This window comes from Pongo abelii, chromosome 8 (assembly GCF_028885655.2).
Source record: "Pongo abelii isolate AG06213 chromosome 8, NHGRI_mPonAbe1-v2.0_pri, whole genome shotgun sequence".
Taxonomy (NCBI): domain Eukaryota; kingdom Metazoa; phylum Chordata; class Mammalia; order Primates; family Hominidae; genus Pongo; species Pongo abelii.
Genome location: NC_071993.2, coordinates 120,182,964 through 120,208,285, shown reverse-complemented (window position 1 = coordinate 120,208,285; position 25,322 = coordinate 120,182,964). Strand labels below are relative to the sequence as shown.

Genomic DNA, 25,322 nt, shown 5'->3' with positions numbered 1-25,322 from the left:
AAATTAGAAGATGCTCAGTTTGAAAAGAAACTCTTGAGGTAAGAAGAAATCAGACAGAGAGAGGAAGTGCTGAAGGGCAAAGACTTGGCTGGGCATTTGGGAGACTAGAGCTTGGGCTGCTGAGAACACAGGCCTGGGGGAAAGGAAGTTCCGTCTTGGGTGGAAGGATCCTCCAAGTACCAACCAGGTGTTGTAAGGCAGGCAAGCGTGTGACTTGGTGACCCCTATTTTGATTTTTATAGAGATCGGCACTTGAGCTGGCTGACAGCAGAGGGACTGACCCCCCTGCCCTTTTTCTGGCCTTTGTAACAAGGGCAGTGGGTTATATCTCAGCATGGCCGAAAGGATTAAGGTCACCACCACTCTGAAAGTTGTGAGAACACAAAATTTGGAAGCCTCATGGAAAGTTTCCATTTTGCTGCTTCCTACAATGAGTGTTGAGTTGGCCAACCTCATTCCTCCTTTCCCTCAAAAAATGTATATCGAGCACCCCACTGTGTGCCCGGCACTAAACCAAGACCCTAGCATACAGCAGTGGCACGAAAGCCACAATCCTGTCATCCTGGAGGGCTATCTAGAGAAATGGTTTTCAACTGGGGGTGATTTTGCCCCCCAGGGGACATCTGGCGATGTCTGGAGACGTTTCTGGCTGTCATGACTGGTGGTGGGGCAAGGGCTGACAGGTTATCTAGTGGGTGGAGGCCAGGGGTGTTGGTAACATCCTACAATGCAGAGGTCAGACCCCCACAACTAACAATTATCTGGCCCAAAATGTCATGAGTGCTGAGGTTGAGAAACACGGTGAGGCTGGAATGACCTAAGCAGACGACAGCCACTTTCGAAGGAGACTAGAAGACAGAAGCCTGAAAGACCACACAGGAGGGAGACAGGCAACCCTCGGGGGCTCCGGACCATCTCCCCCAACAAAGGGATGTCTTCGCCAAGACCTGAAGTATGAGGGGTTGTTTTCCAGGCAGGAAGAGCAAAAATGCTTTTAGGTAAGCTTAACTCTGTAATACAGCTAGAGAGGAAAGGGAGTGAGCGAGTGTGTGAGGCAGAGGAGGTGGGGGAATCAAGGAAATCCTCTGAAAGTACTGTTCCCTCACTTCTGTTTTGGAGGGGAAGGGCCGTCTTTATTTAAGAGCAGGGGCCGGGAGTCAGATCTGAATTTAAATCCCAGCCCCACCACCTCCTGTGTGGCCTTAGACAAGGCACCTAAAACCCTCAGTTCCTAAATCAATTTTCAGAAAATGAAGCAGAGGGTGGCGGGGGAGAAGAATGTCTACCTTAGGTGGTAGTGTTAGGATTAAATGAGAAAATGCACATAAACAGCTTGGCACACTGCCACGAATAACAGATACTGTTCTTATTTGTGTTTTCAAAGGTCACTCGGCCCAGTGTGCAAAATAAAATGAGGAAGGACAACCAGAAACACCCCTCCCTGGGAATACAAAGCAAAGCAAAAACAAAATGCCGAGATTTTACAGAACAAAAACTTGCTTGAGCAAAGCAGTTTCTGAGGGGCTTTTAAGTCCTTGATGCGATACTGTGGTCACCTTAAGTAACCACAACGGCAACACGAACAGTTCCATGCCCATTGAAATCGTCATCCTTTGAAGGTATAAATGTCCTAGATAAATGGAACAATGTGTCCATCCATCCATCTAGTCAGCAAGAGAAATGAAATACAGGGGAAACCTTAGGGAAGATCTGTATCGTGGCCCCTGCTCAGTGATGGTGATGAACTTGGGCTCTTACCAGGGTACAGCCAGAACACTTGGATCCCACATACAGCAAGGCCCTTCCACACCCACCTTTCAGTGCATCACCTTAATCCAATTTTCTAAAAAGCTGCTGACTCAATAATCGCTCACTGCTAGAGAAAGGGCAGTTTGACACCCTTGCATCTCTCCCAGGATGCAACTCTTGGAGGTTAGGATGCTTTCACACCCATGATCCTTAACTGCTAAGGATGTGGTTTCTTAAGTGCACTCTTGGTGGACTAAGTCTCATTCACCAGAATTAAATTCTTTCTGCTTGCTACTGTGAGAGGATGAGTAGGATATGTCAGAGAAACTGGTTTATAGCCCCCCAAAAAGTGACATTTGCTCTGTAACTGTGCTTTGCTTTCAGCAATAAACTACTGGGAATGGCACAGTGAAATACTACAGAAGACACACACCAAGGATCCCCTTTGATACTGATCATCTCCATTGCAAATGACACATTATGCAAACCAGATACACCAAACGGGCCACGAGGATGGAGGGGAGGGGATCAACCCCTCAAAAGAGTCTAAGACCACGTTCTGGTATCTAAGTCATCACCCACACACTAACCGTATGGTCAAGTTCCAACTTGGGAATATGTTTCTCTTGATTACAGTAGGTCCAGTTTCCCTAGAGAGATAAAAATCCAAATCACAGAAACAAGTGACCAGCCTTTATCTGCACATACTAAGTTGCTTTTATTAATCCAGAACGGCATGCTACAGATACTGTACAGCATGAACATTTATTCATTACAAAAATGGCTTCCAAACCATTAAAAATGAACTTGGAATAAGAGCATAAAACGAAACAGTAACATCACAACTGTTAGGAAACATTCAAAGTATTCACAAAAAAATGTTATAGTTAGCATTTTAATAAACCAGAGAAAAATCGGAGACAGTTTTACAATCGCTTCATGTCAACTACAATGGCACTGAATGAACAGGTTTCAGCTTTATACAGCATTTTGCAACATCAACATGCCTAGGTTTTTTTATTTTTAAAGTCTGCTGCCTACTCGTATGTAATATGTGTACATAAAAGCGGCAGCTGGTTTTTCATTTAAGAGTAATCTAATATACAGAATTTTGGCCCTTAAGGGTTTATACCTCTTCATTTAAAATGCTTTCTGGACAATCTGCTACCAAACACATTTTGTTATAGGTGACATTAAAACTACATACAAATCTACCTATGTAACATCACAGCAAAACATGATGAACAAAAATTACAGCATCAAAAAGAGGGAGAAAGCTAAATTCACTGAGAATTTTGGCACGTAAAGTTTTGCACACGGTCAGTCCAGGTCCTAAGGGCACAGGGTAGGGCATCCCACTGGGAGTTCAAAGGGGAAACGAAGATGGTTCCCACTGCTGCTCAGACAGTGTCGCTAAAATTCCCTCACTCATTTTCAAGTCTTGTTTTACATAATGGCTTTTAAAGCAACTTTTGTTAATGCTACTGATCCTTAATGCAACTATTAATGTCCATTTGGTGACATCTGGGTTTCATACAGAAAAAAAAAAAGTCAAAAAGGGGAAACAAAAATATATATACACATTTTATATATAAACTTAAAAACCTTGTACAAATGAGTTGTTATATATAAGATGCTTATGCTAAGGGGGAAAAAAACTTTATACAGTTTCAAGAAAAAGGAAAACATATTTAAAAAGGGACGACATACAGGTACGACAAGCAATCTCTAAAGCAATAAATACTACTGGCCCAACAGCGTTGTGATTCTATTAAGTGTTGAGTAGCGTCCCCTCCCCCCAAAAGAACAACACCATGGAACAAGGTATATTAACACATTTTTACCCTTTGTTTCTGTACATTTAAACAATAACAAGTAACATCACAATAAAAGTTGTTTCACACAGAAAAAAAAAAAAAAAAGTAACGGCACTGCATTCGTGGTGCCCTTACGGTTTAAAAACCAGATGTAAAATGATTGGTTCGCAAGCTCGTATTTAATACAAATAATACAGAACCAACTCCTTCTGGAGGGCTGCTTCAAAATTGCTTTTTTTTTCTTTTTGTTTTTTAATCAGTCTTTTAAAACTAAGCTATCCGAACTACATAACAGTTATGTATATATATATATTTTTTAAACGCTACAAAGACTTTAAACAGCTGTTGATAAAAATTTTGGTAGAATCATGAGGTTCTTCTCTCATCTACATATTTAAAAGGAGAAATTGAAATAAGAATGGGTCAAATATTGACCAATGAACTCGATAAACATCAACTAATGTAGCCACATGGCACAAAATTAAGAGAGTACAAAACAAAACCTTTCAAGGTGGGGGTGGGGGGCAAATTAAGAAAAGTGAAACAAAACCATAAACAAAGCAACTGGGGTTCACGACGCTAAAGCTATTCTAAAGACTTGGTGACGAGCGACAGCGGCTGGGGCTGGGTCCCGGCCAGGGAGCTGTGGGAATGTAAGGAAGAAGTCGACGGCTGTGCAATTGATGAGGAGGGGGCGGCAGGCTGCAAAGCGGCTGGGGGCAGGTCCAGGGCCCCGTTGGGACAGAGGGCGGAGGCCTTGTGGGTGGCCTCGGCGAGCAGGAGGGCGGGTGGCGGAGGCATCATGGACAGGTGGGCCAGGGGGTCGGGCTTCAGGGACAGCGACAGAGGCTGGGTCTGCTCAGTCTGTGACTTGGCGTCTCGGGGAGGGGAGCCTAGCAGGTTGGGGGAGGGGGGAGGCGAATCTAGTAAGCTTCCATCTGAAGAGGGTGGGCTGAGGCAGCTGCCTTCACCTTGTATGTAGCGAACGCACTTTTTTTTTCTCCTAGAAACAGGGGGGAGAGTTATCTGTGAATAGAGGGCACAGATGCCAAGGAAGAGAGTTACCTAATGCTCACACCCAAGCTGAGATCACCTAAGGGATGTGCCACAGAGGTGGCATGCCCAGTGGTCCGAGGACAATTACGGTGGCGCCCCCCAGGGTGGGTCGCTCACTTCACAGTGCCCAGATCTAAGCCTGCTCTGGCAAACAACTTATTTAAGAGTCTGAACTCTCTACTTGCTTCCCCCCAACCCCTACTAAACACCCATGGCCCCACCATGCCCAAATTATACGAGAGCAGCATGGAGGCGGCCACCTACAGACGGTGGCATCTATTTGCCAGAAAACGGCTTTGTCCAAATTGAGATGAACTGAAAAGCTCTTTTGGCTTAGGCAGTCCCTCACTTTCCCATCAAGTTTCCTCGGCCCTTCACTCCCATTCCCAACACTAGCACCCCCATCCCCCAGTGATGTGTGTGTGTGAGTGCGAGTGTGTGTGTGTTTAAAAGAGAAAGACAGAGCTCCTTCCCCAGCCGCCTCGTATCAATATGAAACTCTCAAAATGCTCACTGTTGAGCCCACATAGCTGAAGGCAGCGCTAGCAAGAGGCTTAAAGGTTTTAACACACCACCACCATGAGGCTGCTGGCGCCCAGAGAGCTTTCGGGCTTGTCTGTTAAGAACCACACCAAATCAAGAGAGGTCAGAATCAGGTGAGAAGGGAGGAAGGGAAACAAAAATAAAACAAAATAAACTTAAAAAAAAAAAAACAAACAAAAACAAAAAACGAAACAAAAAAAAAGAAACCACCAAAAACAGGTAGAAGAGGATAAACAAAGGTGGGGGAGGGGGAAGAATAAGAAAAACAGAAAATGATTCAAAGGAACAAGAATAACTGGTTGTATGGCCTGCAGGTTGTGGATTAAATTAAGATTCAAAATTGATTTTTTTTTTTTTTTTAAAGATTTGGGGCTTTCCCCTCCCCCACCCCGTAGTGAGAAGGTTGAAGGAGAGATGGTGAGGATGGGATGGATGGAGGGGCATCCTGCCCTTGTCAATATGCCGAGGCTAGTCAATGGAGGGTGCAGCACAAGCCGGTCACCGAAGTGACTACAAAGAAGAAGTGCCAGGGAATCGCAGCATGGACCTTCCTGGGTTTGGGTTATCGTGATTCGTGTTTAAACCAGAAAGACTAATTTTGCCCTGCACCAAAACCAGCATCTCCCCTCTTCACTACTCATTCATGTAAGAAATAGGAATGAGAATTTCAGAGCCTTTCTTGCTTAGCATCAAAGGATGAGGTCGGGGAAAATCAACTCAAGAAATTGAGCATGTGACTTCAAAGCTTCTCCTCCCATTAATCCCAGTCTGATGGGATGGTATTTGGTAAGGAAAGGTGAGCCTGGGGATCAACCCCACTAATGCTATAAAAATAATGCAGATACAGGAAGTGTGCTCATCTAAGGACCCTAGAATATTGTCAGAACCATGGCTGATAACACTCCAACTGGAAACACGTGTGTAAGCACTGGCCAGCTTTCTGCCGCTGGAAGCAACCAAGATGCTGCCTGCTTGAAGGCAACCACTGTCAGACAATGTCACTGGCCTTGGAAAGGAAGGGTGTGCTCAGTTCCTCCTCTCAGTCTGTGCCCCAGAGCTGTCTGATCATGCCCCTCTGTGCGTGGGGTTTGGACTCAGCAAGATGGCAGGAAGGCAGGGAAGGAGGGGAGGGGTGTAAGGGAGCATGCTCAGTCCTCCCTGCCTCCCAGAGGCTGAGATTCATGGGGGCTAGTGGCCTCAGGGTCTGTCTGTTCCCTCTGGGTCAGAAGGAACTCTAGGGGAGCAAGCACCACCCCCTCTCACCCTCAATTTGGCAAGGTTCCTTTTTCTCCCTGGGAGAGAGTAAATAGACTATGGGTTCTGCTTCCATCCCAGAAACCAAGATAAATAATTAAGCCTCTCAGAGTTTTAAACCACCTTAGCCTGCAGATCAAAACATGCTCAAAAAACTAAGATGTCCATGCATTTTAAAAATGGGAGAAGGAAAGGAGGGGGGGAGGGAGAGGGCATAAGCAAAACTGAGAAAGCAACAGAGAAAAACAGAGAGAGGAAAGGAAAGGGAGAAAGAAAGAAGCGGGGAGAACAACCAGGAAGACAAGGGAACAGCACCAAGCAGCATTCCATGCTATATTAGGGCAGAGTGAAAAGATGGGAAAAGCAACTTGGTGGGCTCAAAACAGAATCTTGTTAAAATGTCCACAAATGTCAAATAAAACTAGAAACCTTGTGTGGCAAGCTAGGAGCCCTGATTGGCTAGGAGCATTCTGGTACTTTCCTCACCCCTCCCACCCTCATGACGTGGAAGTTTCCAGATCATAGGAATGAGAGGGGTATCTGGAACATGGGACATGAAGACTATGGCGACAGAGCGATGGGTCTTCTAAGGTGGCTGAGCACAGGGCAGCTGGCACGCACACACATTTCTGACGAGTCAGAAAATGCCTCGGTTGGCAACTGCTTTTCCTTTTTTTCTTTTTTCCTTTTCTTTTTTTAAAGTACATTTTGTCCTATGGGTTTCAGCATCAAGCCAGGGGTGGCCATAGCCACGTTAAAAGGAAAAATTGAGTAAAAGGGGGAAGGTAACCCATACTCTTAGCACCCCCAACCTAGGCTTCATCTCGATTCAGAGGAGTGGCCTCTTAAAAACCCCTTTCTGGCCTCTTGTTTATTCTGAAAGGAAACTAAGGGTTCTTCCTGATCCTGTTTTGGAATAACATCTTTCAAAGACAGCAGAAATGCATTTGCTAATCATTCCATGGTATGGAAAAGTCACCAACAAAGAAAAATGTCTGCCGGGAAAGTCTGAACACTGCTGAGACTGGAAAGAAAACCAGGTGGAGACGGGGACCTGGGGAACTCTGGCACCTAGGACCAGGGGCTCAGCATCTGAAGGAGAAATGCTGTCATATTGACAGCCCCTCCAAGATGCATTTTAGAAAACCATGCTGCTCAAACAGGAAGCAGCTACAAAGGTTTTGGGTTGGCAGATTTTTTTTTTTTTTTTTTTTGATATCAATAAAATTCTGGTCTCTGAAGATACACCCAGGCTGTAAGCAAGGTGTAAGCTAAAACTATGCCCAAATGGGGGATGTATGTTTGGGTCAATGTTAGGAATAACCTCAAGAAAAAAAAAAGTCTGACTTGCAGCAACTACTTCCAAAACAAAAAAAGGATTCATAAACCACCACCCACCCCATTAATAAAATAAACAAACCAGGTACCTGAACCGGCCTTATTGTGAGGAGCACACAATAGTGTCAGTTGTACATTTCTACAGATCATGAGAAACCCTCTCTTTTAGTGACCCCTGTGGTTAACCCGTCATTGGCCATGGCAGGACATCTCAGAACAGGCTTCCACAGCTAGTTATCTTCCCACCTGGTACAAGCAAAACTTTGACAAATTCACTGCTTAACAGAGTCCCTGCCCTCCCTGGCTAGTCCTAATTAAATACCTAACCTCCTCCATCAACTTTGTCACAAAACTCCTTTCTGTTGTGCAGAGAAGACCCCAGGACTGTGTCAAAGGGACATCTGTCAGCTCTGTGAACACTACCATCTCACAGAATGCCTGGGGAGTTCCTCTCCTGCCGGGTGTTCAACTCGCCCCCAAATCCCTCATTCCATGGGCAGAGGGCTGTCTGTGTGGCTCCCTCTCAGGGAAGACTCTCAGGCCCTCTCTCCTCTAATGTGTGCTGGGGTCAACACGAGGCACTTCACCGATCTCTCGTATTGGCATCAGAGAAGGGGAGAAGAGACACAGGAGACTCGTGGGCATGCACGTAATGGGATGCACATCTGATCTAACGTCTAAACACGGAGCACATGGCAAAGTCATGAAGGGGAGGGACACGTGACGAGGGAGGCACTACAAACAGGGAAGCGTGTTTGGGGTGTTGAAATACCTACCATTGTAATATTCCAAATTCAAAGACTGCTTGTATCAGAACAAAGAAACAACACATTTAACCAAAGGTGGTCATTAAAGAAAGGAAATGAGACAGGAGCTAGTTGGTATCCCTCCACCAAGAAGGAAGTACCTACACTTTCCCTGAGAATGCAGGCTGGATGGAGACCTGCAGGTGGAACATGAGTGCTTAATTTGGACACTTCTGGGCTGTTCTGATTCCTTTTGGAACCAATGCTATATATATACACATATATTTTGTTAATTCTGCAGGCCTAGGGACACTGCAGTCTGAGACTGCATGACTCACTGCTTGCAGCCCTTTAGCTGGTGCATGCCGTTCAATGCCACGCTTCTTTTTCAGCACTGTAAAACAATGTCAGCTAACCAAGCTCCTCTGTACAGACATGTGGTTTTTAAACATAAAACAACCAAAAAGGAAAAAGAAAAAAGGGAAAGAAGAAGCCTACCCCAGAACCCTTCTCCATGTGTCTCGACTCTAAGTGCACGGGAATGCAATTGCTGCCAAGTGTTAACTCATGCAAACCTTTGGAAATGGTGGCTCTCTGTGCTCAGTACCCGGGCCACCAAGGCATTCATAGGGCCGGACCAGCTCCAGGATGCTGGCTTTCAAAGCAAAAAAGATAAGTGCCCCTCCTTGTTTGTTAAGGCTGTGGTCTCAGTCCTGCCACCAGGGATATTATTCACGAGAGCAGGGGGGAAAGAGAGAAAGAGAAAGTGGGGAGAGGAAATGGCATAAAATTAGCAAGGAAATTTTGAAGAATGAGGATCATTAGTCATTGATGCCAGAGGGGAAGTAGATGGGGAACGAGGTCAAAATAAATTATCACGCTAAGGTACCGGAAGGACAGAATGCTTTGATTTTCCCAAAGGCCTCGCAGTGGTAATATACCTGCACGGTTTGCACCATAAAGTCTGTCGGTCAAGCCCGAACAGTGCCCGACACTTCTTTGGAGTATTTGCATCTGTTAGCATAAGGTAAACACAAAAAATACAACACAATGGTGGGTCGTGCTCAGTTGGATGTGAAATCTCAGCTACAGCTTCCTTTTCTTCTATATCACCTTGGTTCTATTTGATAATCTTCCCTCACCAAGGACATGAAAGGAAAGGACTTCTATGAGTCAAAAGAAAAATAAAATAAAATAAAACAATAAAACACACACACACAAAACAACAACCAGAAACCAAAAAACAACAATGAAAAAAATAAATAAATAAAAAGAGAGAGAGAAGAGGAGGGGAGAAGGTGACGTCATTTGCTTCTACCTATCCAGGATTCCGATCCTGGGCTGTCACAAGGAAGGGATGGGGGTTGGCAGGTAACATTCCCTGGGAGGGGGCGCGCTAAGGTTTGCTGTCGCTGACCCGAGGAGGCACGAGTGATGCTGTTTTACAGTGGCATTTTGGCTGGCAGCAGCAGGAGAACAAGCACATCCCTCATAGAACCCATACACTTGGCAGTGTCCCACTCCCCTGTGTCTCCTGAGATCCACACACAGAGCTACAAAGCAACAGGCCAGAGAAGGGGGAGAGGATCGAATAGACCAGCTGCAAACCAGCACAGCGAATCTGGAAAACTATACACACCTGCAAGGGCCGCACCAGTTATTCTGTTGATCAAGGCCAAAGCGCGCTCGGCATTTCTTAGGAGCGCTCAGGTCTGAATGAGTTCAAGAGAGAAGCGAGCAGAGGAGGAGAACGTGGGAGAAAGGGAGAGAGAGAGAGAGAAAGAGAGAGAGAGAGGGAGGGGGGGGGAGAGAAAGATACAAATAAGAAAAAAATAAAAATAAAAAAGGGAATAAATCAATGACCTGGTTACTAATTGCAAAATATTGACTTTCGTTTTTTAACTTTCTTTAATTAAAAAAAAAAAAAGTAAAAATCACATTCTTATTCAACTTTTGAAATTAGCTGTTGCAAATAAAGCTGCAGTATCCCTTCTTTAAGGACTGTCTTTCAGATTTGGTTCGAGCTGACAAAGGGAAGTTAGACACGAAATAACTTAAATATTTTTCCTCTTTTAGTTCTGCTTTCCCTTTTTTCTCTCAATTTTTTTTCTTAAAGAAGAAAATAAAGCGAAGGAGGGAATTAAGTTTGTAACATGCTTTTTTCTTCTCAGAATACAATAGTTTAAAAAAAGAAAAAAATTACAAATAAAAACAGAACAAAACGAAACAAAATAGAAAGAAATAAAGAAAGAAAAGGGTTGTGGTACTGGGATATTGCAGCTTTTGGAACGTTCGTCTTTTTTTTTTTTTTAAATCTATTTTCATTAATTATTAAGAGAGGAACAGATAAAGGTAAACAGGCTGTGTGAGCTGTTAGGAGTTAGTTAGAAGCTCATAGCAGCATTTAAGCAGGCACAGTCAGTAAAATGCTAGTGGATTTGCAAATTATGAGCAGAAAAGCAAAAGGAAGAAAAAAACTAAAATAACAAAAAGCAAAGGAAAAAATAATCATACTGCGGATGCATGCTTGCGTGAGAAAACTTAGTGGGAGCAATGAAAAAAATGCCATTAGATTAAGGAGGTTTATTACTGAATTCCTTCCATTTTTTTTAACCAGTCTCTTTTAAAGAAATACTGCATATTCAATTTGCACAGTTAGTTCAACTCTAAATCACTGTCATCACTGCTTAAACAACTGTTATGGGAAAAATAAATAAATAAACAAAACAAAGGTTAAATTAAAAAAAAAAAAACAAAAAAACAGAAGCAACTGAAAAAAAAAAAAATCTACCAAAACATACGAAACCGTGTTGATGGTCATTTTAAAGAATGTTCAAATGTCATACGTGTTTAAATGTTAATAGAACTATAATGGCAAGAAAAATTAAAAAACAGTTTATCAACTATTTTAATGACTCAAAATGACATTAGCACCTGTAATCGGAGGAAGTGAAAGGCAAGGATTTAGGAAACATTCGCTGTGTTCTGAAAAAAAAGAACAAATTATACAAAGCCTTCAAAATTTTTGTTTTGTTTGTTTGTAAAAGCCTGGCCTTCTCCAAGGGACCTCTGAGATTGCCTATGCAGTATTTCTAATTTCTTCTAGAGAATGACAAACCTCCTTAATTTAAAATGGGTGTAATTTACCACTGTAAAGGCATGCATCAGAACATTCAGGAACAGCCCAGTTAATATCAAACACTCACACACACCCCCTCCTACTCCCCTAAGCCCCACCCCCTCCTCATCCCTTCTCAGGCACATAGAAAATAAGCAGACTGTATAAATCCCGGCATAGGCATGCCTACCGCTTGCTCTCCAGTTATAGGCTTTGCAGTTATTTTAAAACACATTCCACTAGAATTACAATGTGCTTTTCATGCAACAATGGATGTTACTAGCTTTAAAAGGGCAGTCATGAAGCAATTAATTAAAATGCATAAACAAAAAGGCTGGCTAAAAAGGGTTCCCCCACAATGTCCTGGCCTTGAATTTCTCCTGCCTCCCCCAGATGGAAACCTAACATAAAAGGGTGGTCCTCAGGCTACAGCTCCTTCCTCTAACCTGATGATTCTCACTTACCATTGGTCTCTCCCGGCTGCTTGTCCCTTTTCCTCTTCTTCTTCTTTCCCTAGATGAACAGATGAAACACAGGGAATTACTGCAAGAAACAGAAGTGAGAAGAGTGTCTGGGCACACCTGGAAGGAGAAAGCAGCAGGAAGTGACCATACTGCCATCTCCATCCACATCAACCCCCGGTAGTTGTCCAACCTCCAACCCCGCTTCAAGCCAAATGCCCTTGCATTGTACCCCAGCTGGAGGGACACACGCTTCTTGGGAGAAGAGAAGGGATTGGTGGGTGGTGAAGGGAAGCTCTCATTTCTCATGTACCTATGTCCATTGTCAAACCTGACCCACAGCATTTGATCCATAAAAGGGAAGGGGGGACTGCACGAGGAAGATTCAGAGAGGAGTGGGATGATGGCGTTGCAAGCAGTCTGAGAGCCCATCTTTGAGGAGCACATGAAGGTGGTCATGGCCGCACCAGCTTCAAGGGCTGCCCCGCCTGACCTGCTCACAGCTCTTACTTATGAAGGCCAAAGGGTCCCACTCTGAATCAAGAGAATGAAAGCTTTAGCAGAGGCTTCTCTTAGAGCTTGTTGTTAAAGATGCAGGGGAAAAGGGTGAAATAGAACCAGGAATCATCTGGGCTCCTTTCACAACTGCTGAGTGGGCTGGGAGCAGTGGCTGACACCTATAATCCTGGCACTCTGAGAGGCCAAGGCGGGAGAATCACCTGAAGTCAGGAGTTCAAGACTAGCCTGGCCAACATGGCGAAACCCCGTCTCTACTAAAAATGCAAAATTAGCCGGGCATGGTGGTACACGCCTGTAGCCCCAGCTACTCGGGAGGCTGAAGCAGGAGAATTGCCTGAACCCGGAAGGCGGAGGTTGCAGTGAGCCGAGATCGTGCTACTGCATGCCAGCCTGGGCGACAAGAGTGAAACTCTGTTTAAAAACAAAAAACAAAAAACAAAAAAACAAAAAAACTGCTGAGTGGACATCTGTAAGAAAGAAAACGTTCCCTCAATTCTCTTCTAGCTGACATAATGAGGATGATACCACTCCTCCCGTGAACGGGTCACATGCGTTGAGCATATGCCAGGTGCCAGGCATGATTCTAGGTGTGCTACGCAGATGGACTCAATCCTCACAACAATCCTCTTCAACAGGTATTACCACCATTCCAGTTTCACACAGGAGAAAACTGAGGAGTTAGGTAACTTTGCCAGGGTCACACATCTAGCAAGTGGTGGAGGCAACAGAGAACTCAGGTGGTCTTGGCTCCAAAGCCTTCAACCACAAGGTTCTGCTGCCTACATGTTTAATGCCTAGCCCTCCAAGGAAGCTCTTTTAGTGAGGGCTTTAGGGGATGAACTGCATGGAGTCTTTCATATTCTCCAACCTGATCCGTCTGCTCGAGGTTGCAAATGTGGAATGGGACTGGGGGAAATTCAGGAGAGGTGACTGCCTCATTCTGGATTGGACTAGTTCTCCCTCCCCTCATAGCCCTACCCAGATGAAGTAGCTGCCTGGCATACATCGAAATGAAATGGTCTTACACTGCTATATGTTTCAGAACAGCTAAAAGTTGCCTTTGCCTAAAGCTTCTCACAGTATGTTGATGTCAACTTGGAAGAGAAAAAGACAATGATAGGTAGAAAGAAACTTGAGGTCCAGGTGCGGTGGCTCACACCTGTAATCCCAGCACTTTGGGAGGCCAAGGCGGGCAGATCACAAGGTCAAGAGATCAAGACCATCCTGGCCAACATGGTGAAACCCCATCTCTACTAAAAATACAAAAAATTAGCTGGGCGTGGTGGCACGTGCCTGCAGTCCCAGCTACTCGGGAGGCTGAGGCAGGAGGATCACTTGAACCTGGGAGGCAGAGGTTGTAGTGAGCCAAGATCGTGCTACTGCACTCCACCCTGGCGACAGAACAAGACTCCGTCTCAAAAAAGAAAGAAAGAAACTCGAGAACACATTAGGCTCTGTCAGGAAAACCTCAAGGTGGTGATGCCACCAAGCTTAGGCTCCACCCAGGGCTGAGGGCCATCTGTTGTAGAAATGGCCTATCTTTTCTCTGAGGGGAAGGGGCCTGTGCAACTTGGGAGCTTTGTTTTGGCCTTCTGTTCGGGGATCTTGTTGAAACATGCTATGTTCCTTCATGTACAATCTCTTTTAAAAGGACCTCATGTGCTTTATCATGAAGCTGGCATCTCATGGGCCTGCAACGGACCATCTCCATGCCCGCGCCTCTCCCACGTGAGGGGCAAAGTGCCACCTGGCTGTCCTGGAACAGGCAGGCGGGCCTAGTTTCGGTTCGTTTAGGAGCCTGAAGTATTCATAAAAACTGGGCACAGAAATGTTTTAACTTCAAGGAGTATCAGCATCCACATACCCAAGGGCTTCTCAGCCATGTGTGAAAAAGCATCCCCGTTTCCAATTCCTTGCAATATACTGTGAAGGCATGTGAAAATTCCTCTACCCACAAGGAAGTTGTGCCTTTAGGATACAGCACGGAGATGTTGACTACTGCAGAAGTTGTCATTTAGACTAGAGACTTCTGGAGGACAGGGACTGTGTTTTAATAAAAAGAAGACATGAGAAAGTGGATAAACCCTACACTTAGTGAAGACAAAGATGCATCTCCAGGGAAGTGGCCACCCTACTACCCCTTTAAATGTAACAGAAGAAAGAAAGGGCCTACGATAGGGGTGGAAGAAAAGAAACTCAGGTGAGCAAATGGCATGGGACCTCTATCCTTTACCCAGTGTAGAGGGTTAAAAAGGAAATAATGTCAAATATAATCCCAGGGGTTACATATTACTATGGGACTCAAGATGTTTTCTCTTGGGCTCTAAAGAATGTGCCAAGTCTGACAATCCAAATGTGACTGTTTCACTCAATTCTGTTGTCCTAAGGTAGAGATATAAAGGCTTCCATTACCAGTTGGCTGGAAAAGCAGGAATGTGAAAAAGGCATGAGAAGATCTCAGGAAATATTTTCCAGAAGAACCTTTTGGAGTTTACAATGACCAAAGTAATATATGGAAACTCCCACGTCAAGTTAGTTAAAAAAAAAAAAAATACTAGTTAAGTTGCTACCACATTCAAATCCATAAAAGCTTCAATGCTGCGGTTCTTAGTCCCAGTGTTCCCTAGTGCATAAAAGGAAGGAGTGAGTGTGAGTGTGTGTGTTCACACCCATGTGTAATGAGCCATTGTAATAGGAATCTAAGTACCTCTTACAAGAGATAAAGTTCCTAGAGCCCTAAATCCAGATCTCTAAACCTCAAATCGTCTCAGGAGTTCCCTTATTATACCAAACCATCTTCCAAATTTAAAACTGAGCTAAAGTCATTTCGAGTGCCTCACAGCCCTTCTGAAACCCAGAAAGTATGTCACAAAAAGCCTCGAGCAATACTTTCTCTAAACGACTCCCAGGCAAGTCAAACACGGTATTCTTTTGAAGCTATCACAGTCTGCCTTGTACCTTTGTAGAGATTTCACCCTGCACAACTCCAGGGGGCACCATTCACATAGACCCCAGTGTAAATGACATACTCTAGAGTTGTGCAGTGCACGCCCTGCACAGCTGTACATGAAGGCCCTACTATGACCCAAAATGTCTACTGGGGATATGATCTCTATAGAGAAGCTGAATTTCGCTCTGTGGTATCATTCTAGATTACTCAAAGAATTGGGTCTGTAGCAGGTAGAAGCTCAAGATGAACTCTAAGAACTTCTGACCCGAAACCAGGAGAGCAGCTATCCTGAAATGATATGGTTGTGTACGTGGAGGCTATGGAGCCTGCCTGCTGCTGGAAATCTCCACCTCAGGGTCAGGTGGGGGTGAACAGCAAGCCTGTGGGAGAGCATTCACTTTCTCATCCTCTTCCTTTCAGCTCCAGAAGAAAGGCTTCCCCACTGCACACATGCTGGGGACAAACGGAAAGGTCCCAAGCAGTGGAGACCCCGTGTAAGCCCATCTGTCGGCGACAAGGGCACTCAGCAGAGCACACGCGCCATCCCAGAGGTGCCAGCACTCCTTCCTGATTCAACTCCCAGGAGGAGCACAGTCTAGCGCTGCCAGCTAAGGGGGCAGGGCCTCGAGAAAGATGGCCAGGGGCACCTCCCTTCTCCCTCATCTACACAGCAAGCACAGGTTTAAAAGTATGAGAAGAAAGAGGAAGGAGGCTTGAAATCACTCATCAGAGCAGGCAGAAGCAGCTCTTCCTCAGAATCACATAGGCCCGCAGATGTTTGCGATTTCCTGGCAGATGCTAAGTTCTGAGGGAGTAAAGATATCCGACTTAACTCTGAATCCCTGTAATAACTTGTGCACAGTAACTGCACATTTCCCAGCATCTCCTGCAGTTAGGTTGGGTCATATGACTAGCTCTGGCCAATGGGTGATGGGAGAAAGTGACCCACGACACTTCCAGGCCGAGGCAGTTAACAGCTGTGTGTCCCCAGGCCCTGCCACAGAAGCCTCAAAGGCCATGACATGTTTCACTCAATTCAGTAATAATTTAACAACCTCAACCCCTATACGTCGAGCTGCTTCACCGCGGATGATGCCAGTGGGAGAGTCAGAAATAACTGGAAAAGTAACCATCCACGGCTCTAAGACATCAACAGGAAGGGGACGAGAGGTCTGTGCCGGCCTTAAGACAAGTTTTGGTTTTCCCCTAAGAGTGGATGGTGAAATCCCTTCACGGAACCAAATGTCATGAAATAAAGTATCAGGCAAAACAAGAGGCATTTCATCCCTCGAGAGATGAAAGTGGAGTTACTGGGCAAAATGCAGGATAACCAGCAATGGTGAGAAGTGACAGAAGTCTCCGGAAGACAGCGTGCTCATGGGAGGAGAGGAATCGTGGGGTCACGGCCACTGCAATTAGTAAAAATAATCATCCCATGGCGTTTCCTACAACCCAAGAGAGGACTAGGCAGATCCTGTAGCCAACACAGAGCCCAGGAACACACACACCACATAGCACACCTTTCCCTGCCCTTGCTGGGGCCAGAGTCAGTTCATGCATCCTGCCAAAGGCTAACTTCCTCTGGCTGCTTTCAGGGATATTCCCATCATGCTCCTCTCAGGATGAAATAGGCTTCTAACTTCTACTGCACCATGACACAAAGGAATAGTTTTGTTCTTCCTTCTTAAGGGTAAAGGGCCTGCTGAAAGGCCTGAGAGGAATTAAATTCTGTTCCTCCACACCTACCTGCTGGTCTTCCCTAGAAGGCCACACCACTGATCACTGCTGAGGAGCCTGAGGAACCTAATCCGGAACATAAGGTCTTCTCTGTGTATCCTAAGAGCCTTGCCTCCTCTAGGAAGGAGCCAAGCACCAAATCAAACTCATTGGTCCTGAGCTGGAACACTGCGACTGCAGCCTCCTCTCTCCACCCTGAAGAATGACTGTGAGCTGATCCAACCATCCACACTGGAAGCCCCTCCCTGCAGTTTAGTGATCCAGGAAGATGCTACCGGTCCCCAAAGCGGGCAGACTGGATGGTGTTGAGGCCCTCCCCAGTCAAGTGGCAGGTCCTTGTCTCTTTGTCCATATAGACACACAACACAGCTCTACAGACTCTAATCCTAATGAAAATGATCCACCTACATAGTTATCCCGCGCGGACCAGCCGGGGTACAGTTGCATATGAAGCTGTCGCTCCTTCCGGGCCAGCTCGTAGTATTTCGCTTGCTCTTCTCTGGACAGTGCATGCCACTGGAGGGGACATGGGGTACAGACGAGAAAGACATGAACAAAGAGAAAAGCATGAAAGAACATCACACATTACGCCAAGGTCAGGGAATAAATAATGCTGCTTTTTTGGGTGAGTCCGTCCAGAAATGGTACAATCTGTACATACTGACTGTTGGCTGGGTCCTGGCACTAATAGGAATGTTTAGACAAAACTTGATTTGTTATCTATGTCATTCTGTCATTTGCTCACTCGCTCGGGTAGAGAAAGAGTATGGCTGTGGCTGTTCTGAACGCTGAGTGCAGAATAACTAGTCCTGACTCAATGAAGGCCATTAGAGGATTCAGAATGTGGCTGAAGGGCAAGAATTCTCCAAAGAAATGGGGACAGAGACATTCTGCCACCTGACCTGCTGCACTCTGGTCCCTCACCACCCGCCCCCCGCTTCTCCCTGAGAAGGGCGTCACCTACCCTCCGCCCAAGGATCTGGTTGATGGCCGCGCTTTCTTTCAACGTGCACTCAGCTACGACCTTTGCTCTCATTTCCTTCATATACAACATGAATGCATTAAGAGGTTTCTTTATGTGGGGCTTCTTCTTTTCTTCTTCCTTTTTGGAGTCCTGATGCTTTCTGGAGATAGACAAAACAGACACAACCCAATAAACAAGGTCGTGGTCCAACTTCCTCCATGGCAGAGAGCGTATCTCCTTGTCTCATAACCCCCAAGCCTAGCAGTTTTGGATTAAAAAGCATGCTTTTAGTTCTTCTGCACCCCGGAAAATGGAACAAAAATAGCTTGGGGGAAGAGAGGGATTTTGCAATCACTTCCTCAAGTTTCACAAATATACAATTTTCCCAAGCCAGAGGGGAAAGCACATGGTTGCTGTCTTCACCTCGGCAGGGTTTTCTCCTGCTTGCAGAACAAAGCTCCAAATGTTCAGTGATGGGGTTAGGGGGCAGGGAAGTGGCTGCAAATCCCAGTGTACCCAAGTACACACACAAAAAACAGTTCTGTTCTAACCCGCGGTGGTACAGTGAGATTCTGCCGCTGTGCACTCTCTCTCTCTTTGTAAGGGAGTGAAGAGCCCACACAGGCTGGGTATTGGCTGCAGTCAAACCAAACGAGGCCAACCTTAGGCAGAAAGCCACCACCCAGCAGCTGCAACAGGCTTGCAGAACACTGCAGCTACAAAGAAGGTGAGAAAAACAGCAATACTTACGAGCTATGGAGTGAGCCGACGTCACTCTGGGACGATTCCTGTTTGACTGTTGGTGTGACTATGGCCGGATGCGGAATGCCCGTCGTGTGTAGCGTATGATGTGGTGGGACCATATGGGGAGGGAACCTAGAAGACAGAAAGCTGTGTAAATCGTCAGAATCAAAATGAATGAATGAGGAGGGATGTGTACACACAATTAAAAAGAAAAAAAAAAAAAAAACAGCACGTAACACTCACATGAAAGCAACCCAAGGCATATGAAACCTGTCAGCATTAATTAGCGATAAATTAAACATAATGATTCTCATAATGTCATTAAAGCCAATCTCCCCCTTCATTATTGCTACTGACATAAGACATTATGATTTTTAACATCTTTAGCAAAAGACAAATTCAACTGACGTACTTGGGCGGAAAAGTGGGCTTGGACTACCTGCCAGAAATCGCACGTCCACTTGTTTTTTGAGGCATTATTAGTGGCATCTAAGAAGACAATTTCCTAAGTCCTAATCAGCTCTAAAATGAAAGGTGAAATCTTTTGTTGTATATTGACAGCTAAATAAAATATTAACGTGGTTGAAATATACATACATTTTTGACAATGCTGTGCAAGCCTCATTAGGCCTCATCCTGTTGATGAAGTGCAATACAATTTTTATTTTTCTTTTGTGCTGTGTCCCATCATTTGACAGGAATGGGAGAGAGTGAGGCAGGAAGACAGGGAAAATTCAAATAGTTCCTATTTGGTTCATATCACAACTCATGGACATTTTAAATAAGTTTGTAACCCTTTATGGAAAGATGCAAAAAAAAAAAAAAAGGAAAGGAAAGGTGCACACACACACAATAAAGCTTTGATTCTGATTTGTATGCCCTTTCTCCTCTGAAATTTAGGATTCCTATATCACTTTTACTTCATATGTTGTCTAGGCATCATTAAGAAGTCTTCTAAATGATTATCAAAATTATAAGTGAAAGATACAGTTTGTGTTTTCTCCTCTCATGCTGCTCATTTTTTGGACAGTTCTCTAAGACACATTTGAGGACCTGAATTGGCATTTCCCAAGCAAGTACATTAGCCAGGACAGAAAGAGCTAATTTCAACCTACTCTTGGCCCATCTGCAGACTGACAACTGGATCAAACATCTTTCTCATTTTCTATTTTGCGTGGTGTCACCATGATTTGTACTGGGTTGGAAGACTCACCCCTCTTCAAGCAACATATCCTACTACAGAAAAAATAGTGAGGGACAGAAAGGGCAGAATCCCAAAAGTAAACAATATGGCAGCCTCCTGCTCCAACCTGGCAGGTGATTCAAGTGAGCAGATGGGAAGCTGTTCAGATGGAGACCATGGCAACTGTTGGCTTTCTTAGTAAGTCCAAACCGAAACAGTCCAACGTACCACCCAAGGAATAACAACCTGCTCTTTACAAAGCCAATTCCGGTGGGAACTAGAGGGCCTAATGAGGATCGATCACGACAATTCTTTCAAAAGGATTCTGTATGTATTTACAAAGTTTTTTGCAGAAGTGGGCTAGAGATAGTTTCCATTCAGCCAAAATAAGGTAACAAACATTAATTTGAAAAATAATAAAATGATTAAAGTACTAACTGAATCTACACAGATCAACAGAGGAAGGAAAGTTAATGAACAATGCTGATTCTTGAAGAAGGCCCAAGCCACAGTAGACATTTCACTCAAAAATCCCACCCTGACGTGGCCTTTCCTGCCACTGCCTTTACAAATTTAAGCCATTAGTGAAGACTGCATGACATGATTTTAAAAATAACAACAAGTCCTTCGAATGTATCAAAAAAAAAAAAAAAGAGAGAGAGAGAAGGAAAATGTAAGGAAACAAACAAGCTAACAAGCTTCATCCCTTTCCCCTCAAAATAATGTGAAAAACAAAAAAAAGCAAAAGCCCTCGGGAGACACTTGGGCTCCAAGTGACACCCTGTTCCTTCCCACTGCTCGAAGGCCTCAGAGGAAACAGAAGTTAAGAACATGTGTTCTTGGAAGCCCTTGGGTGAAGTGGTGGGTGGCAGCTTTTACTCTGAATTTTAAAGGCCTGACATTCCTCAAATACAAATGTTCCCTTCCTGCAGAATGAGAATATGTGTACAGACGTGAGAGGCAGAGGGAGGGGGAGAGAGAAAAACACTGTGTGTGTGAGTGTGTGTGTGTACGTGTGTGTACATACACCAAATACCATGGGAAGACACCACAATCTGAGTACATTTTGGGGTGCAGACAAACTTCCAATGCAGCCATGAAGAAGGCCCATTTCTAAGTTCCCATACCTACACGTATATTCCCGTATCTGAAAAATGTTCAGCAAAGAAAGAGACCATGTGTGAACGTGGATGTGGGCTGTATACACATACCTTCGCTTAAGAAATTCCTTTCTGCAGACAACTATTTCATGAAATGCAATAAACACCCTAAAAATTCTAAGCAGCTCATTATATACCCCCGTCTGCTTTCATGGCTCCAAGCCAGAATATAATGATGAACCTTAACTTGTTAAGAACAACTAATTTTTGTTTCTGGCTGTCTCAGGGGCTTCTCTCTTACTCACTCTCACTTTACTTCACTGTTGACACGTTTCTGTTAACCGGATGTCATCTGCCGGCCTTGATTTTATGCACAAGCAGTAGGATGCATTTTCCTGTGCAACAATCCTGCTTTGAGTTGCATTAGGTTTGTCATTATTCTCTCATTTTCCCCCTTGCACTTGTAACATTTCATCTCTTTCTGCCTTATTTTTTGTGAGCCACGGTGCACCCACATTATGGTTTATACATGATCTCGCTCCCTTTGAAGCCGGCAGATTTCAGAGCCGGCTCTCGTCAGGAGAAGAGCCTTGCACCAATTTAGCAGGCTGAGGGCCCGGAGCTCCAACATCTCAATCTAAAGGGGGTCACAGGGTGGCACAAGTGAGTGTCAGCAAGAGCTGTTTAATTGCCAATCTAGGCTTCTCCATGGTGTTTAAAGTATAATGACCCATCACTTAATTCTGAGAAGTCCTGGCCCCACTGCTGAATAGAATGAATATCAAAGGGTGTTCTGGAACAGGGCAAGCTGCCTACATTTGCTATAACTGCCATAAGTATAATAGACCTATACTTCTGTCGCCCCATTACCACAATAATGTATTTAATTTGCTGTATACGCTTTTTAACTAGCTATCTTTCATTTGGCCTACCTGGGGAATCGGCCGCCTCTCCCCGCACCTTGAGGCCCTAACCTTTCTTCCTGACGTTCCCTTCCTTTCCTCCACCCCGCTGCCCACCTATAAATCATCGACTAACCTCCTAATGATAATTCAATCGATCAGCTTAACCCCAATCCCTATCCTACAATTACTTTACCACTGTTAACCTCCGGAATGCACCAAATAAACAAACATGAAAAATAACCAGGTGTAATATACAAATGCTGGGAAGATGGGAAGATGAGCTGTGGACTATAAGCTGCTACACTAATAGAACGACATGTAGCCGTGGTCCCTGGGTGCTCTCCACCTGGGAGACCCCCTACTCATTCCCATGCTTTGCGAAGCTGTGATGACACTATTTAATAAGCGTTACGCCTCCTCTCTAGGCCAGAGAACACACAAGCGTTTTCCTACCTAACTAATACTGGCGTGGATTTTGAAATTTTGATGATATATCGCAGGTAGAAAATGGATCTTTTCAACTGTGATATCCACGGCATAGTTACCGATGCTAGATATGCCACGGTTTGTTTTTCTTAATGAATGTAACTCTCTATCACTGCTAAAGTTACTGTTTTGTAAGTAGGAAAAGCAGCATCTTGACCTGTCTTTCCAGGCCCTTCTCTGGTCTTGGCTTCCCATGTTGGCCACAGGGATTGGGGAAAGAAGCTGGGGACAGCACCTCTGCCATGTAACGCGTGCTAATTTCATTATGTGCCATCATCAGAATGGGTTGGTGATTTCAGACCATCAGCAAAGTCTAAACCTCCACCGATTTAATTAACTTGACTGAAAATCAGATGAACAGAAAATAAAACTATCATTAGAAACAATTAGCGACTACTTAAACATACTGCTGCCAACCAGTTTGTAAATAAACTAGCAGTCACTGAAAAATTAGCCAGAATTAATCAGAGGGAGGAAAAGAAGAACATGGGGATAGGAATGTATCTTGTAAATATGTTTCTATGCTGAAATATAAATATATATGAATGTACAGCACACATACACGATTTTTTTTTAACTTTCAAAGACTTAGAGCTGCACAGACCACTATGATATGCACCAGCCACGTGTGGCTATTCAATATTTGAAATGTGGCCAGTCTAAACTGAGAAGTGCCGTGCGTATAAGATACACATCAGATTTTGTACCAAAGCTCAGCACAAAAAAGAACATAACATCTTATTAATAGTTGTTGTCCAGGAATAGCATGTTAAAATGACAATATTTTGGCTATATTGCATTGAATAAAAACATGTCATTAAAAATAATTTTATCTTTTTTTAAAAAAAAAAAAAAACCTCTTTTAAAAACACGGCTACTAAGAAATTTAAAATTCCCTCTGTGGCTCACACTATATTTCTATTGGACAGTGCTACCTTCGAGAGGAGGAGGCGGATGCTGTCTTGTTGACTTGGAATCAGAGTCTGAGCTTTGAGAACACCGATAATCTTTTTTCGAACTCTTCTTGGTATAATAATAAAACTACCTTCACCGCTACCTTTCTTGCTGAGGACAGGACAACAGAGAAATGGCATTTTTAAAAGCTTCTGTCCTGTTTCTCCCTTGCCTTCTTAATTCATTAAAATACATTGTTCAACTGAGTGACTCAAAAATTTTACCCAGAAAGACATCACTTACCTTGGAATTTCAGGGCAATTTTTCAGGATTTTCTGGGAGTACAGCCTAATGCCACATTGGCTTTACACTAATAGAACTACATGTAGCCGTGGTCCCTGGGTGGCTTGGTGGCCATCTAGAGAATTTCCTGAGAAGTCACACATGGCCTTGGATGAAGGCCCCGGTTCTTGGAACTCACCTGGACATGGAAGCATTGACGGTCAGAGCTGTGGGGTAGGGGTGTCTGAATCCTCCTGTCGTGATTGGGTACACTGGTTGACCTTGCCTACAAAGAAGGGGTACAAAGTAAGAGACTTGAAACAAGGGTGGGGGTGGGGACAAGAAAAAGAAGAAAAGGGAAAAGTTCTCTCTGCACAGTAAGCTTTATTCTCATTTGATCAGAACAAAAATCTTGGGGATTGTACAGGAAGGATCAAAGGGAAGAAACACAGAACAATTTGAATGCCATAAATCTGATAGGAATGGCTAATTAAATTTTATAACCTCTGCTTATGTCAATAGAGACCCTCTCCCCAAGCTGAAACTAGGTGTTTTGTTGTAATAATTAAAGGCGAAGTCTCGCTTGCTTTAATGGAGCCATCACACTAATTGAGGGCTACACATCCAAAGGAAAACAATAATGAATGTAAATTTATACCAAAATAAAGTACAGTGAATCAAAGGACTTCAGTTGCGCTTTGGGCCTCTTTCGGTATTTAGATCTCGGTGAGAAAACATTAAATTAACAGAGCTTAATTTGTAGCCTTTTGTCAAATTAACAAGTGTTGACAAGAGTTACCGGGGGGAGAGTCCCCAAGAAGAATTGTGGGTAACCAATAGACAATCACATCTCATTACAATAATTAAAAAATACAGCAACATGCAAAATAGCATCCTCATGAAAGACACACAACTTTTTCTGACAGAGGGTTGTCTGAGTTGGCTATTCCTTTTTATCTAGCCTTCAAATATCTCCCCATCAGCTGAATGGGGCAAATGATCACTGAGAACTATTCGAGGGTTGGCCCCATCTATTTAGAAGAAATGGGTCACAAGCTCATGTTCATGTCTACCCTCCCAATAAAAATAAGAAGAGACAAAGAAACAGAAACTATACCCAGGGTTGGTATTTGGTACAGCTACTACATAATGCAATCTGTTTTTTATTTAAAAAAAAAAAAAAAAAAAAACAGCATAGAATCTATCTAACTAGAGAAATACGGGTAGAATTGTGGGGTAAGCCACTCCAAAATTTTATCTTCCTTAAGGCTTTGAAAGGCCATCTTCCCTAAGACTCAAACCTGAGTTTTACCAGGATTTATTCCTTTTAGCATTCAATGTATTGTCCTGTGTTGTTCAGAGTACAGATCACCGATAAGGAGAAATATATCCACAGAAACAATCACGAAACACATATTACACACATGCTCATGCAAAAACACACATACACACAACCCCCCACAGTATGCTAATGCA

The 25,322-nt window shown here is 44.1% G+C and overlaps 1 protein-coding gene across 48 annotated transcripts in view; it reads right to left on the bottom strand.

Annotated features, from left to right (window-relative positions):
* Positions 1 to 2,442: 2,442 nt before the first annotated feature.
* TCF7L2 (transcription factor 7 like 2) overlaps positions 2,443 to 25,322 on the bottom strand; it is a 218,447-nt gene continuing 195,567 nt past the window's right edge. For 8 of the 48 annotated variants that reach the window (XM_024253446.3, XM_054522881.2, XM_054522880.2 and 5 more), the window contains 8 exons: positions 24,046 to 24,132; positions 19,003 to 19,128; positions 18,253 to 18,412; positions 17,697 to 17,804; positions 12,086 to 12,134; positions 11,438 to 11,488; positions 10,143 to 10,215; positions 2,443 to 4,569 (listed from right to left, as the gene is read on the bottom strand). In XM_024253446.3, the coding sequence (XP_024109214.1) occupies positions 4,152 to 4,569; positions 10,143 to 10,215; positions 11,438 to 11,488; positions 12,086 to 12,134; positions 17,697 to 17,804; positions 18,253 to 18,412; positions 19,003 to 19,128; positions 24,046 to 24,132 (1,072 nt within the window). In that variant the 3' untranslated portion in view covers positions 2,443 to 4,151. Of the gene's footprint in view, positions 4,570 to 9,443; positions 9,518 to 10,142; positions 10,216 to 11,437; positions 11,489 to 12,085; positions 12,135 to 17,696; positions 17,805 to 18,252; positions 18,413 to 19,002; positions 19,144 to 24,045; positions 24,133 to 25,322 lie in introns of those variants that run through there. The other 40 variants (XM_054522877.2, XM_054522879.2, XM_054522878.2 and 37 more) reach the window with 13 other exon arrangements.